This window comes from Coffea arabica, chromosome 2e (assembly GCF_036785885.1).
Source record: "Coffea arabica cultivar ET-39 chromosome 2e, Coffea Arabica ET-39 HiFi, whole genome shotgun sequence".
Lineage (NCBI taxonomy): Eukaryota > Viridiplantae > Streptophyta > Magnoliopsida > Gentianales > Rubiaceae > Coffea > Coffea arabica.
In genome coordinates this window covers 66,549,641-66,566,093 of record NC_092313.1, presented here as the reverse complement: position 1 = coordinate 66,566,093, position 16,453 = coordinate 66,549,641, and the positions used below count along the sequence as shown (strand labels likewise).

General features: G+C 36.0%; 1 protein-coding gene across 1 annotated transcript; it reads right to left on the bottom strand.

Annotated features, from left to right (window-relative positions):
• Window positions 1–1,300: 1,300 nt before the first annotated feature.
• Window positions 1,301–14,752, bottom strand: LOC113732704 (phytyl ester synthase 1, chloroplastic-like). Its single transcript, XM_027258632.2, has 13 exons — window positions 13,925–14,752; window positions 13,651–13,702; window positions 12,353–12,408; window positions 10,760–10,918; window positions 10,554–10,658; window positions 9,405–9,511; window positions 8,153–8,274; window positions 7,263–7,371; window positions 4,650–4,780; window positions 3,102–3,471; window positions 2,525–2,638; window positions 1,944–2,032; window positions 1,301–1,842 (listed from the first exon to the last, which is right to left on the bottom strand). The coding sequence occupies exons 1-13, from the start codon at window positions 14,352–14,354 to the stop codon at window positions 1,542–1,544; spliced, it is 2,145 nt and encodes a 714-aa protein (XP_027114433.1). The 5' UTR covers window positions 14,355–14,752; the 3' UTR covers window positions 1,301–1,541.
• Between the last annotated feature and the right edge of the window lie 1,701 nt (window positions 14,753–16,453).

Genomic DNA, 16,453 nt, shown 5'->3' with positions numbered 1-16,453 from the left:
AAAAATTGATCACGCATACTAACTTCATGAACCTGTTGAAGGCTGCCTAAGGCCTCCTTAGGTACCTTAGAGTAGATAAGACCAGAATATTCGCTCCATAAATTAATAAATCCAGAATAATATTGCTCAATAGAGAGATTACCTTGACTGAAGGTACTAATCTCGTGTTCAAGCTGAAATCGTCTTGCAGTATTATTCTGATGATATATGCGCCGCGATAACCCCACATCTCCCTAGCTGTACCAAATGAACGCAAATTGTTCACCATATGAGCTTCAATGGAAGCTAAAATCCAAGAAATAATTCTAGCATCCTTTGCCTCCCATTGACCAAGTTCTTTCTCATTTTCGGGAGCAGGAGAAGTCCCATCAATGTGATCCCAAAGCTCCTTCCCTTTCAGAAACATTCTGAATCGAAATTCCCAGGCCGCATAATTCTTTCCTGTAAATTTGATAGCCGAAGTCTCTGTAGGTGAGCTTCCAAAAGAATTCTCAATAGACATTCTTAAAAAATGAGAAAGAAAAAAAATTCAATGCAATTTTGAAATCACAAAATTGATTGAAAAAAAATCTCAAAGCCAAAATGTTGATTAGAAATTAATCAACCCAGAAAACTAAATGATTCAAATATTCAGCTATGGATTCAAGAGACTAGCTCTGGTACCATGACAATTTCTGAGTAAATTGGCTGAATGCCCTCTTACTTGATGATCATTTCCCTTAAATAAGAATTTCTGTACAATCTATTTTAGGTAGTCATCTATACATAGCTAATTACAGTTAATGTCCTAATTACTGATATTCTATTCTAGGTAAGTATATATACACAATTAATGAACAAATCTTGGGCATGATTTATGCCATAATCTTTGCTACAATTTCTGCCATCATCTTATGCCATAATCTCTACCATTGATAATATGTAAGTAAGGACCCAAAACCTAATGAGTTAAGGTTTTGGGTCAGAGTTGGGCTCCTGATTTACATATTGGGTTCTTTGGTGGACTCTCTCGAGGTGTTTCCCCCTATCACTTTGACCTTATAAACATTTGATAATAATTGTGTATATATCTGTAATCAGGTTCGATCCTTGGACTTGAATTCGTAAATGCATATCATGACTATATTCACTATGGTTGTGAAGGGAAAAATGTTGGCTTTGGTTGTAGACTAAGTGGATATTTTGATGGATTTGAAATTGGTTTAGCTTCATTACCTTGTGTCTTGTGAATTAGTCACAGAGTACAGCAGTATTGTGTTCCATGGTATGGGATGTGACAATATATCTCTTCAAATAGGTGTTCCACCAAATCAAATTAGTTTTCTAATATATCTTCAAATATGTGCCCCGTGTTTATACACATGGTTACAAGCTACTATATATGTAATTCAATTACATCAACTTTATACCCCCACCATTCCTTAACTGTAGAGCAGAAAAAGAATATGCAGGGGAAAGAATGATTGTCAACATCATAGCTTGACAATCTGCTATAAGTCCTATTCTACTTTGCAGTGAGAAGTATGTTTGCAAATCATGATTCAGGGATCAAAGGTTGGGACTTGATCTATTGGAGCAAAAAATGCCCGATATGCTGTTCTGTCCAAGATAGTTCTGTAAGGATCTTCCTCCCTTTTTCTAAGCAAGTAGGCCATGCTGTTTTCAACTTCAGACTTTATCTGGAGATACAGCTCTCTTGCTTTTTCTCTGTCTTTCAACAACTCTTGCCTTCCTTTTGTCTGAATAGGCTTCCCAAACAAATAGTACAAGCGGCCAGGAACCTTAGGCAAAAAGCCTGGCAAATGTAATTCTTGGTTTGCAACCTCTCCAGTCGCGTGAGCTCTGCAACGCAACCACATTGGTTATTTCAAATGTTCATCGGTGGAAAATCTAGTTGTCTAAGAGGCTTGAGAAGAACGGTATGAGCGATAAAGGGTCATTACCTTGCTCTAAAATTCCAGTCTTCGTTCTTTTTTCTAATGTAGTCATTCAGCACTGGGATCTTCATCAAGTCATTATAGTCAAAGACTAACTGCAATTACAAAAGAATTTCACATCAGAACACACTTAATGAAACATACTGCTGTTCACCACAGGCTGCCACAACTGTCCGTCGTGGTCCACATTTAACCTTCTGATTTAGCCAAAAGGAAAATTAAATCGGTGAAACCTAAAAGCTTTCGATTAGCTATAGTGTTAGAAGATAAAAAATCAATACAACGCGTTTTAATGTGACATGATTGACATATGCCATTGATACTTAAGGACACTGTAATGGCTTCTCCCTGCTAATATAGCCTCTTTAGCTTGTATAAGGAAATTGGAACAGATATTGCCTTTTGATAGGTTGAAATTCCATGCCCATGTGGAGAATCATGGAATACAAAGCTAGCACAGATTCCTGCATCAGTTTGTGACCAGCATGTGTGTTGTATCCTTGAGCTCTATTGTATGTCTTATTTAACCAAGGAAAGATTGACAAAATAAATCAAGAAAGTTTATCTTGTAAAGGGAGTAAACTTACTTCTGCCATGTCGTCCTCTCCAATGACTCCAAATGGTACAATTGTGGCACCAAATTTAGCTGCCATTCTCACAAATTCTGGCTGATCAGGCCAAAACAACTTGTACGTTTCACCCTGAGAAAGTAAGCAAGAGCATGTATTAATGCTGGAAATGACATTATGGATGAGAACAACAAAGTGAAAGTCATCAAAACAAATAGTACACGTTTTCCTGTTGCTGTGGGAAAACAAGGTCTCAATCAACACCTGCAGCAAACAGGGGCTTGTGATCATATTAAGCAATATCCAAGTAGCAGTGGTGCAAATGACTACTTAAAAATTCATTGTCATGCAAGCTGAAATGTATGACAAGCTATGGAAATTTGAAGCAGGGCATATGCTAAAAACGGGCTATACATTTTGATAAGCCATCCCAATGCCATCAGGATGATTATGTGCAGTCTCTTAACATGCATATCAAAGTGCATTCCTAAGGATTTAACTAAGCCATAATCTCACAAGATTCAAAAGGGAAATACTTAAAGCCATCTGAAGTACGGTAGATTAGTCACATTTATTAAGAGTTACTGTGAAATACCTTACGATGCAAAGCCTCACGAGCACCACCAGGATAAAGAAGAACATGTGATTTTGTTTTGAACAATTTGAAAAGGTTGGTTGCACTGACGGGTGTTGCACCATAAATTTTAAACGTATCAAAGAATGTAAACTCTTTTACATCAGTCTCCACCAACTGTGAGAATAGCATTGGATGTGCTATACCACGGACCAGAATTTTCCTTTGCCTCAGGAATTCTTCAACAAGAGAAACAAGTTCCAAACCTAACAGCATGTGATAACCAACTAGTATGACTGGACCTTCACTTGGAACCCCTGACAAGCCTCTCACTATCTTCCCATCCTCCAATGTGGAAAACATTACCGAGCCAATAAGATACCGGTAAATTCTGCAAGAATTGTCAAGAGATATCAAATTTTAAAGTCCAGAATGACCTAAGACTTCTTCCCAACCCAACTGAGGCTTCACATACTAGCCAAAATCAGTGGTGCCGCGTGGGAGTTAGGAATACATGTAATGACAATGTTCTATTTCCATGCTGAAGAACCTTAATGCAGGTATTGCTGATAGAAATAAGCATTTAAATTTGAGCATAAGCTTTTGTAATACTTAAATTTTCTGGATATATTTGTTCAGATGCTCAACCAAGAAAGAGGTTCAAAGGACTAATGATGACTTTCAAACACCAACTTACTCGTTAGATGTGAGGATAATGTACCTCAGAAGAGAAGAAGACACAGAAAATGCGACACATGGAAAAAGTAAAAGAGAAATATTTATTAGTAACACGTTTGGAAGTTTAATTATTGATATTTGGAAAGCCTAAAATAAGGTACTAAGAAAGCGGAACCATAATTATTACAACAAGAGGTATAAAAAATTGCTACAGCACCTTAAAAAGGTATTGACAGAGAGAAGTATCAATGCAATCTGGTACAAGAAGTCTCCAGTTGCAATTTGGGAGGGCAAACAGCGGTACATATGCTTGGACATTTATAGACATTATATATGAAGGACCCTCTTAATGATCCAAAAGGTTGAGGAATGACTGAACCACCTAGCTCATGAAAACGTCCAACAGCAACACACACACTTCATGAGTTCACAAATTAAAAGGCTCACAAATGGTTTATTGCAGATTATCAACCACAAATATTAGGCTACATTTCAGAAAAGTTTAATGGAATCTGCAAGAAAGCCCATAGACAAGCATGATTCTTCCTTGCCCCCCCAAAAGCTACTATCTTAGGTCCTTAACTGACTACTTGCATCAGACACGCTTAATGTCAAATTCTCTGACTACTACAGGAAAGCAAAACTTACTTTTCATCACATTATTCAACTGTTTGCCTTTTCTATTAAGAATTTTTCAGAAACTTAAAGCTTCCAAGAATTATAACTTGTCTAATTCTAAACAAATTTCACCTGCAGTGAAGTAAAGATGCCAACCTAAACTCCGCCCAAGTTGAATAATATGTCATTGAGAAAGTATTCCAATTTTTCCTTTGTGAAGACCATTAAAGAAAAAGTTGTAGAGCAGAACTACATCACATGACGCATACTTACTTATGACTCTCAAGTGTTTGCTTGAACTCTGAATCACTAGGAGGTAAAAAGTCCATGACAACATCATGCTTTCTTGACTGACGATATTTGAAAGCACCTTTGATAATAGTCAACAAATTGACCCCATCTTCCTGCATGACGAACTCTTGCACTTAATTTTCAAGACCTTATACGGTGAATTTGCTGCAATACATCTAAGATTTGATTAATAAAAAAATTTATTGAAATTTGCAACAAATAACCCCATTAAATGCCTGGGATAGTAATGCTATCAATTGGATTCTATGCTATAGCAACTTGGAGTGATAGTTTTTGTGTGTTGACAGATGGGAGATTGCAAGACAATTTGATCTACATGCAATGAAGCATATGTTTCATAGCTTTGATCTGTAGTTTAATGCATTTATTCCCCACCAAACAGGCCATTTTCTATGAAGAGTTTAAACATAAAAAACTGAAGCTCTGGGATAAGACCATTTTGGCACAAGTTTTGTGTAGGCTCAAGAGTAACTCAAAATGTTTTGCGAAAATTATTTTCGTTTGACCCATGAAGCAGCCAAAGATTTTAAGCAAATTTGGCTAAATTTTCTTTCTCACTTTTTATAAATAAGTTTTTACAGCCAAAAAAACTAAAGCTGATCTATTTTCAGGCTTGTGTTTGCTACTGTACTAGGTCCTCCTATGGACATATCAAAAACCCTTTAAACCCAGTTACCCAGATTCTTGTCGGACCCATTCTGGAATGGTACATTGATGTTTGATGCTCTTTCAACCAAGTAGAAGACTGACATGATTACTGTTACATCTTAATCTCTAGGATAAGGGTTAATTCCATTTTGTCTCCTCAAACTATGCACGAAATCCCACTTCAGTCCTGAACTTTAAAATGGGATACTTAAGCCTCTAAACTACAAATTATGTTCCAGCTAAGTAAAACCGGTGACAGAATCAAAAAACTTAACAGCGTATTAGAAATGTGGAGAACACGCTTCTATAGCATGATTGTGTAAGTGTTACAAACCAAAAAAAAAGGGACATAAAAGTGATTTCATCTTTTGTACTTGATTTTCACACGAAAACTACAAACTACAAAGCAGACTTAAATTTATTACGACCGAAGTATTCATTTGACTGTAACAATTACTTACAAGAGGTAAAATTGATTTGATTGGCAAACAAAAATTTCTACTAATGGGTGGAGTGTGTGGAGGGTTTGCGACTAGGTGGTTTTCTTAAAGGGATGGAATTTATTGATTGATCATTGATAGGCATAGGCACAGCAGAAGTATGCGATGCGATGAGATGAGATGAATTTGGTAGTCCATCAGCATTCAGTTACCGTCGGAAGAGTGGGAATTTTGTGGGGGTGCGACTGCGACAACGACGCCAGGATTCACCAATTGGTGGCCCTGAGCCATCACCAAAGACTTGTAGATCTCGACGATCATCTTCTCGTCGTACTCTTTGAGCGGGCGCAACCCAAACCCGCTGATGCCCTCCCCAGGATATCCGGCAACCCTGCTGTTGACGAACCGGCTGCTGGCCAGCTTGGTCATCAAATTAATGTAGGCATCCCGAAGTCCCAGGATAAATTTCTTGGGCGAGAATCTTAATCTCAGTTTCAGCTTCAGCCTGGGAGTCAACCTTATCCTCCAGAACAGCCTCCTCCGGCTTGACCCGTTTTCGGCCGCCAACTCCACCACCCTTCTCTTCCTTCGTCGACTACCGTTCCCATCTAGTTTCTCGTATCCTCTCCTCATCCAGTAACCCTTTACGCCCTTGTAAGCAGTGGTTGTTACCCCAGTCTGCTTTGTAGTTTCTAGCCATCTCCCTTCTACCACTTGGGTTGTGTCAAACTTCGGCAGTAGTTCGGATCCGACGAAGAAGCTACTGCTATTGGTGATAATGCTACTTAGGGAAGAAAAAACTGGAGAGTGAATGACAACTATAAGGGGAAGGGAAAAGAGGTTGTCTACTGCATCAATTGGTTGGATTCTTTTCGGTGAACTCCATCCTTTTTTTCTTGATATTGGTAGGAAAAGTTGAGAAAAGGGCCTGATGGAAGAAGAAAAAAAGGAAAAAAAAAAAGGAATGATGAAGAGGGAAAAGACAACAAAAAAAGAAAAAGATGAAATTTCTTTTATGTCCTTTTTTTGGCTTATAACACTTACAAAAGATGAAATCACTTTTATGTTCTTTTTTTCCGGTTTGTAACAGTTATACAATCATGCTATAGGAGCGTGTTCTCCACATTTCTAATACGCCGTTAAGTTTTTTGATTCTGTCACCGATTTTACGTAACTAGAACATAAATTGTACTTTAGGGATTTAAGTGTTCTATTTTGAAGTTCAAGAACTGAAATGGGATTTCGTGCATCGTTTGAGAGGACAAAATGGAATTAACCCCTAGGATAATCATACTTAAAAAGCATTCAATTACACCAAAGAATATTAGGTAATATATAACATAGTGACAAAACTCAACAGTTGCATGGACTGATGTTTTGCAAAACTGGTTACTAGAAGTGAACTACAAGTTATTAAGAGATTTGTGAAAGGTAAAACCTTCATAAAATTTTCTCAAAGAGCAAAAAAGCATAAATTTTCACCTACCAGTAAAATGGCATGGCTATTGTCCTTGAAGTATTTTACTTTGCAGTTTCCTAATGACCTTTCAAGCCTTTGTGCTTCATCACCACTAGGAAGCATATTATCCTGGCCACTGGAATGAAAAGGGCTTGTTAGAACAATTTCTGTCCAGAAAAGAAAAGGGAAATTTCTTGCAAGTTACATCCAAAGACTCGCATGATCACTGGTTAAGGTTTGTATTTGTTATTATGCAACGGTGACGTATCATATTTTATTCATTTCAAATTTATGACTTAAAAATATCAGTCAAGATAGAATCATCTTTAAGAATAGAGGGATGCATAACACGTAAAATTCTGAATGTGCAGCATTATCTTATGTTGTCAGAGCACAGTCAAAGTAGCCAGTGGATCCTTACACAAAACTGGTAAATGATAAAATGAAGAAGGTTTGTTGCCATTTTCATTCTTTACATTTATTTTGTTAAAAATTGAATTAAAACATCTAAGTGGTCAAAGAACTGAGAAACAAAGAACGCCCCACCTACTCCACTAGCTGTTGCCTGTTGCTTAATAGACCCAAGCATTATGCAAAGTAAGATAGTTAGACAAAATATATTCTTCAATAGCTATTCCTACATTATTCATTTCTCTTCCCCCTTGATTTTCTTTGTTTCAACTAAAGGTAGACTTTGAAATGTACAAAAAGATTAAGGGGTATTCATACCAGTAGTTCACTTTTCAACTAAGAAGGATAGAGATTTATTGTGAAAGCAGTATCAAAGGATGTTTACGGATAAACACCTAATCTGCTCTCAAGGTGATCACTCCACGAGATATTCAAGAAAGCAAAAAACAAAAGGAAGAAATATTATGCATGTTAAAGCTTGTACAGATCAAGACAGGGAAGAAAACCTTGCAAGCACTAGTACTTCAGCTGTAACAGCATGAAGACGGGAATTAGCATAACTGGCAGCCGATCTAAGAAGTTTGAGCTTCCAGAGAAGAGTGTCCTTTGGTATAATATCAGCCAATACCTGAAAGAAGTATTGAAAGACAACTGAAATCAGATAAGTATAGCCTGATGTGATTTACCCTTTCTAAATTGATATGTATCCACAAGCGATAGGGAGCACAAAATTCGAGTGTTTGGAATATATAGGTAATGTGGAACTCTCAAGTCAAGAAGTCCATTTAGGAGTGCCATAAGTATAAGCCCTGCAATCTAGACCATAATCTCATCTTGGTTCACTTTAGCTGGATTTTGATTCAGATACATGATTTCATGCTACGAAGTCTAGAATATGGTTTTAATGTTAGGAATCCTTGTGCTTATTTGTCACATTATAGTTTCGGGTTTAGGGAATGCAAAATGGGCAATGTGAGAACAGATTGATGTGGTCTCTCTTCCCTCATCTTCTCCTTTCCTTCTACTTTTCTGTCCATTTTCCCTCATCTTATAATCTAAGATCTTAGCATCGATATCTTCTCTTTTACAAACTAACGAATGAACAGCCTCTGTTACGTCCTGACTTCCTTTTAAAGCTCCTTGTGGTATAATTGCTATCTTGTTACATAACTTAATCTGTTGTTATATCCGTTTATTGCTCAACTTTCGCCATCAATTCATATTCTATTACTTTTAAGGTCAGCTAAATATCTTGATCAGTTTTTTTCTGGTTTTTGGCATCTATTCCTACTATCATGACTATGTCATGGAAGTCATTACCTCCAGGAACATATCTATCCACTAACTATATAGAGACGTAAATTACTACTACAGGAAATAAGGAGCATTAAGGAACTCATAAGCAGTTCTCCATCATTCCAATGCTTTCCTAGATGTTTCTCAATATCTGACGGAATTCTCTGCCTCTGTGATCCCTGTTTATGCCAATTAGTTTGTCAGGACTTGTCTCAAAAGCTTACTCAGAGAAGCCTAAGAAGTGAGACTGCCATCTTGAAAGCAAAGAAATTTATACATGGCATTAAAACTCTTCAAATTAACAAACTACTGAATCCACTAATATCTATATTAACTTGATATGATGTGCAAGTAATCTATATGATATTAACAAGAAAAGAGACAGTTCAGAAAAAATTGAGAAAAAAAGAGGGTTCTAACAGAAGGGAAAATGTTATTAAAAAATATTTTTTTGCAACTCACTGAAAGTCGTGGTAACAAAGCTGTAAGATTGCCAGCCAAATGTTCTAGAGCTATTCGTGGAGGAAGAGTAGCATCAACAGTAGCCATTGCCATCTTCACTGGTTCACCTGATACAACCATAGGATGCTATTTCATTTAGAGCAGGGAAAACGATAAGCACTTGACATCGCCAACTAAAACAAAATTGAAAGGAAAAGGAAATTACAGACGGCATCAAATGATTAAAACTTTCAGGAGGATGGATAACCATCATGGCACCAAAAGAGACAAAAAAAAAGGCATTTACAGCAAATTTAGAAGGGTTAGTTCTTCAATACCAAAAAAAAAAAAAAAAGGCAAAAGAAGGAAGGAAAGAAAAATGATTCTCTCAGAAAAAATTCATTTCTAACTTGAATCATCTGCATAATTGCTTTGCAGAACTCAAAGAATTTAATGACAGAATTCAAGGAGAAGAAAACATTTTGAGGCTTTCAGTAAAACTAACAAGTGATGTTATATTACTCTTTTGGATAATGGTTATTGGCCTTAACATCTACAAACTAGGCGTTTTGACACGTGGCATACAATATCAATAGGCTGTGGAAATGTGCGAAACCATGCGGATATGAGGTTAGCAAAGAGTATTTCTAGAAGTAAGCCTGGAAGTTTTTATGGTAATGATCCAAAGGAAGATTTCCCAGTTCAGCAACTTGTAGGGTGTCACATACTCTGCAGACAACAACTTCAGCAGTCCTTCCAAAGAAATGCTAGCATAACTAGCCAAACTATTCTTGAGAGTTTATGCATGCCACTACACAGTTGTGGTTTATGGTTTATTGAACTCACAGTGAGACATTTATGTTGCAATTGCAACAACATAGGAGCTTTCATATATGGTTCAGCAGATGTAGCTTATGATGTACCCAATCACCTTAAGCTACCGCAACATATTTCGCAACATGTACAATTAATATAGTGAACTACATAAAAGCGATGGTTCTAAAAGCACAAAATGTTAAAAGATGTCTTTATGCACTGGGGTAATGCTTATGGAGGCAGCATGTAGGACCATATCTAGAGAATGATCAGAGATTAAACCATGTAATATTTCAAGATTCTATGCTGAGACTGTTGAATAGTAAACTTATGTATTTAAGAATTCTAACGTACCCATGACAAAGCTTAAAAGGTAAGGGACTGTAAAATGAAGTTCAATAGGTATAGCCTCCAAGAAAGGTAGCAAAGGTTGCAGCTGTGACCTATTAAATGACGTTGCTGAAAAAAATGGAAGCAAACAATAGTTACCAGGTAACATGTAAATTTAATCAGCAGAGACTCAAGATAAAATAGAATGATGGACTGTCACTTAGACATACCTGGATTAGCTAATACTAATACAAGATCAATGACCGGATTACGTGCAGCAACTGCAAGTGCTAAGCATCCTCCAAATGAATCTCCCACAAGATATATTGGCTTATTTGGAGACGAAGCATGCTGATTCCTCACAGTTTCCTCAACAAAGTTTACCATGTCTGTTTACAATTACGGTATTGGTGAATAACACAAGCATAAGATATACCTCATCCTTCATCCTCATTTACTATAGGAAGGAAATCAAAGATACCAGAGAGATTATTTCACAGTTAAGCCAAATCTCATTGAGAAAATGAAAGGGATAGTAGTTGCTATTGTGGTCAGAGGAGTAAGTTGTTCAAATGGTATTATTCCCAACATCTTTTGAATCGCAAGCATTAATCATTTGAAAAAAAATAAGAATGATGCATTGGAGAACCATTATCACACAACCATTTCCCAGTAAAATAGTAGCTCTTCTGAGGAATTTGACTACATGTAAGAGGAATATATCGTGACTTCGTACAACAAGTAACTCGTTTAATCTCCACCTACCATTTCTTAAGTTCCCCAACTGCAGCATGTACAAGGAACAGCTTGATGATTATCCCAAGTTGTATTACAGGCTGGATCTAGCCTCGATCTTACTGGTAATTCTTGATTGTGAAGTATCAGGCACAATCTATTCAATACAATGTCCAATAAGTTTACTTTGCTACCATCCTATCATGCCACATTAATCCACCGGTGAAATCCATGTAACTGCTTTGCCAAGCACAAGCAATTTTGGTTTTTCATAGTCAGTTGCAAAAATCATCCCCAAAACTAGAGTATTGATGTTTAGGCTCACAATTCTAAGTCTTCCAATGATTCTTTTTTTTTTTTTTTAATTTCAGACCAATTGTGGTCTCATTTAGTCATTGAGAACCTTTTTTTTGCAAAAGAATTAAGCAGTTCGTTCCTCTAGAACCAAAGAATGAAAAACATGATTGAGTAGTTAATACATCCAGGTCATTTCAAATGCATGATGCCACAAATCATTTGCTCATAGAGACACAATTTGATGCAATTCTCCTGCTTTATAACCAGTATTATCTTATAAAGCATCAGTGGTTGCCGAGATTTGCATAGCATTTTGCTGCTTTTGAATTTGACCAGTTCTTCATCTGTGAGATTTGATACTTCTCCCATAGAAGACTCAGTTTTCAAGAGAAAATTTTACAAGCTGAAGGAGCATGTTATATATTAGAGCTTTCTCAGTGTCTTTCAATATTAACCTGATAGCTCCATATGTCTCTCGTTCAGAAGTCAGAACCTTATATGGAATATTGTCAAAGCCTAAATTTGGAGTTTTAAATCATCAGAGCAGTACTTACAAGGGGAAGAACTATCACCCAAGAGTACGTGTTGGTGGACATAAACAGAAGATAACCAGACAATGGGAAAGTGAGGAGATCAAAACCTTATATCACCTTGAGATAATAATCTGATAGAGCAAAACCTTAAATCAATATATAAAGATCATCAGGATGTGATCTACTCTTTAGTAACCAAAATTTTATGGGTTAGGAAAAAAGAGAAACCATCTCCAAACAAGAACAAATTTTAATTACCTTCAAATGGTGTTCGATCTTTCACAGGAATGTGAAGGCACCATACCTCAAAAACCCTGCAAGAGTGGTCATCCATTAGTAATAAGTAATGTAAGAGAAACATTGACACTCATGTAATTGTACTCGGTTCTTTAAGTTCCTCATTTAGCATATATTAGTCTGAGAATCCAGTACAAAGATCATAAACCTCCTCAATACAGCAATGCAGATAGATGGACAGAAAGTTCTACAACATTTGATTCCCAACTTTACAGATGGAAACTATGTTAAGGATATGAGTCAATTATGTGATTGGAATTCTTTTTCAAGTCCTTTTTTCTACTCTTTCATGAACTTACCTGCTTTTCTATGCTTGATTCGAATAATAGCTATGAGTCCCTGGAAATCCTGGATCAGGAGGTCAGACAGGTTCTGAGTTTGCATGAAAAAAGATCATGGTAACTTTTGGAAGTCCTATTTGGATATCAACAAGATTTGAAGAGAAATCTGCTAACTCAGAAGAAGGCTACTCGAATGAAGCAGGCACATAAAAGTCCCCTCCCCTCACCCCCTTTTTTCCCAAAAGTCAACTAGTATTGCTGTAAACATTGTTACAAGGTATGTATATCAGCTGAAGCAAACGCTCCATCTACAAAAGTCTTTGATATTCACAGCTAAGAGGTTTCAAACCACTCTTCATCTTGGTTAATGCATGAAGCATTATATTTTCTATTGTAGTGAATGATAACATATGCACAACCTGCCTCCTTGGTAAAATGATGAAAGTTCATAATTATGGGACGATAGTAAGAAGGATGACAAAGTAATTAGTTGTATGGGTCGATCAATATGTACTCCAAGGTTCAAATGAAGCAATTTACATCATTCCAATTTTACAATCTAGACATATACCTAAAGAATTAATGAACCCTGAATTCTTTTCACTCAATACACATCTAAGTACCTCATTGAGTTGACGAGGAATATGACTTGGTGTTTGTGTAGCATTTATCAAGAAAAGTAGATTAAATTCTCTTTAAACAGAGCTACTCTGGCTTACAGAACGAAAACTAAAATAATTTAAGCGAAGACCCTAAGAAGACTTTGACGGAATCAAAGTATGATACAAGGTAATTGAGAAAGTACTAATTTCAGGTGAAAATTGATTGCTACAAGTTCAGTTCTTAGACCAGGTGTTCATGCATAGTTCAAACCAACTAAAATGATAGTACCATTTACTATTTTCAGTGACTGCTAGAAGCCTAGAACTAGTTAGTCTCAGAAGTATACAAGAAAGAGTTTATAAAACCAATAGTGACCTTCCTAGAGCATTGTGATGCAACATGAGCCCCAATCCAAGGCCATCCATCCCTACACAAACCAAAGCAATATGCAGATAAGTATCCTAAACTAGGAGGAAAAGCCTATTTAAAACTTCCAGAAAGCAAGTAAAGCTCTTACTTCATTTCAAATCTTCCGTACAGACCATAAGAACATAAGCTAAAATCTAGACTAATCATGCATCTTCTATGCACTTTCTACAAAAGAAAAGTAGCAGTTCGAGTTCAAGACTACTGGCAAAGCATCATTTACCAGGTAGAAAGAGAAGAACAGGTGAATTCTTCAATGGAGGACCACATTCTATAGGTGAAAACCACCTTGGAGGTCCACCATCAGGCTTAATAACATCTTTTGCTGAGTCCATGTAATCCTTCACACTCCGAGTTCCATACCCATCATCCCACAACGGTTTCAGCTTTTCTTGCATAACTTCTTCCTCTCCCTTCTTCTTCTTCTCTCTAGTACTTGCACCAGCAGGTAAATGACCAGTCCCCCTATCCATCATCGGATTAGTTATCTCCTGCTTCTTAGCTGAAGAAACTCCATTAAGTCTAACAGTATCAGTCGACAAGATAGAGGACTCCTGAGCTGTTGAACATCTAATTTGAGCTCTGGATTGAGGCTTGAACTCTGTTAAAGCAAATGAAGAAGATGCCCACAAATTACGCATAAGTGAAGCCATGGTTTCCACAAACCAATGGCTTCCAACTTGGCAACTTCAAGGTTCAGAATGAGCAACGAATAAGCTCCGGGCCCAGAATTTGTTGTGTGCTTATATGCAAACCAATTCTAATATAGTTTGAAATGCTCTAGTATGTACACAGACAACACTTGAAAAAAAAAGGGTTACAATCAAAATTGGTAGAAATCCAGAAATCAACGTGCAATAGCACAAAAAAGATTTAGAACCTCTGTATTTTCTGTTTTCTGCAGGTTTTTTTTGTCAACCATGTAAATGTAAAATTTAGACTCCATTGGTTCAAGAAAGCACGGAAATAGAGGGAACAACCAAACAACTATTTTCTGGGGTCATAGAAGTTCAAGAAAACAGAAATGGCTTAAGCAGACAATGGTTGGACAATGGACATGCAGTGTATTACACACACATATAAATGTATATATGTATGCATGTGTGTAAGCATACACGTGTGTGTGTACATATATTAGGTGAAAACTGATACATGAATGCAGCAAGAAACCAAAAACAAATGATTATCTCAAACGTGGGGCCTTTTTTTTTTTTTTGGAAAAAAAAGTGGGGCTAAGAATGATGCCGACAGAAATGATATGAACGTGGAGTTAATGGGATAATCTGAGTTTATAGAAACTAATCATCAATGAGAATATTGCTGCATTATTATTGAATGTAAATCTGAGATTAACCCCAAAAAAGGGTAAATTGCATTTAATTCCTTATAATTTTACATAATGTCAGATGACTTACTTAAGATTTCAAAATAGTCAAATAATTCCCTGTAGATTTATATAAAGTGTAAAATAAACAAAATACACAATCAATTACGACAATTATACGAGACACACTTCGAAAGTGGGTGTGATCAAATCGTGATATCTACTTAATCCTCCTATAGTTTGTATAAATATTTATTTTATCCCTTGTAATTTTTGCATTTATCCACATAGTCTCTCGCAGTTTTATATAAGGTGATTAAGTCGTTATCTGATTTAGTATTTAAATAAGGGTAGTACGTACTAGTATTTCAACTAACGACATTACATAGGTTATTTTCCATCAAGTTTCTACTTTACATGAAATTATTGAAGGTAAAATGGATATTTTAAAATGTTAAAGAAGTCATGTGGCAATAGATAAAACTATAAGGGGATTATTTGTAAGTTATCCAAAAAAGATTTATCCAAAAAGGATTTATCAATCCTTTTTTGTTTCCTACCTACATCACTTCTTACAAAAATCTATAGGATTATTTCCGTAACAATACCACAAGTGCAATTTGTCTAATTTTAAGGAACAAAAAAAAAAAAAAGAATTTGTGCCATCTTTAACTCTTAAACTTGTAAACTACAAAGCAATACACCATACTTTTAAGTCAATTGCTTAATGCTAATGGATCATATTTTAACGTATATTACTTAAAAATTGACCATCTTCAAATCATTCTTTAACTATCCGAATGCTCATTTTTCCATTTTTTCTATTTACTTTGCTACTTCTTTTCTTATAATTCACATGACATGTACATTTACATCATGCACAATAACATAATACCAAGACATTATACTTTAACGTCTACAATACACCGCAAACACATCACAACTTTATGTATATCGTTCAAAATCAACTTTAAATCGCTTTTTGAGGAACCGACTTCTCTTTTCTCCCTTTGCTATTCACTTTTTTTGCCCTTTTCTTTTGCAATCCAGAAGACATATTGACTTACACTCTCACAAATAAAATAAAATACACATACATAAATAAACACATTCACATAATAGTTGTACATCAAATATTAGATCCATGCATATCAAAGCTCTACTCTCCACTCCTGACAAATCAACGCATATCACATGATAGTCACGCAGATGCTTTTGCAGAATTAGAAGAAGAAGAAAGTTAAAAAAATAAAGGAGAAAAGGGGAACGGATTTTTTAGATTTTTAGTTTGGTGTCAATTTTCAAATATTGGAGTACTATATTTATGGTAACCAAATAAGTACATTAATATTTGTTTAACTTGAAGTTAAAATAACAAGAGTAATTCTAGACTCCTCGAAGAAGTTAATCCGAAATCATTTGGGGAAT

Bases quoted from the DNA above. Each gene is read 5' to 3' on its own strand.
- LOC113732704 (XM_027258632.2), bottom strand. From the start codon at position 14,354: ATGGCTTCACTTATGCGTAATTTGTGGGCATCTTCTTCATTTGCTTTA. The intron at 13,703-13,924 runs GTAAATGATGCT...TGGTTTGTGTAG, and splicing joins TGTTCTTCTCTTTCTACCTG to GGATGGATGGCCTTGGATTG. The intron at 1,843-1,943 runs GTAATGACCCTT...GTTGCGTTGCAG, and splicing joins GACTGGAATTTTAGAGCAAG to AGCTCACGCGACTGGAGAGG.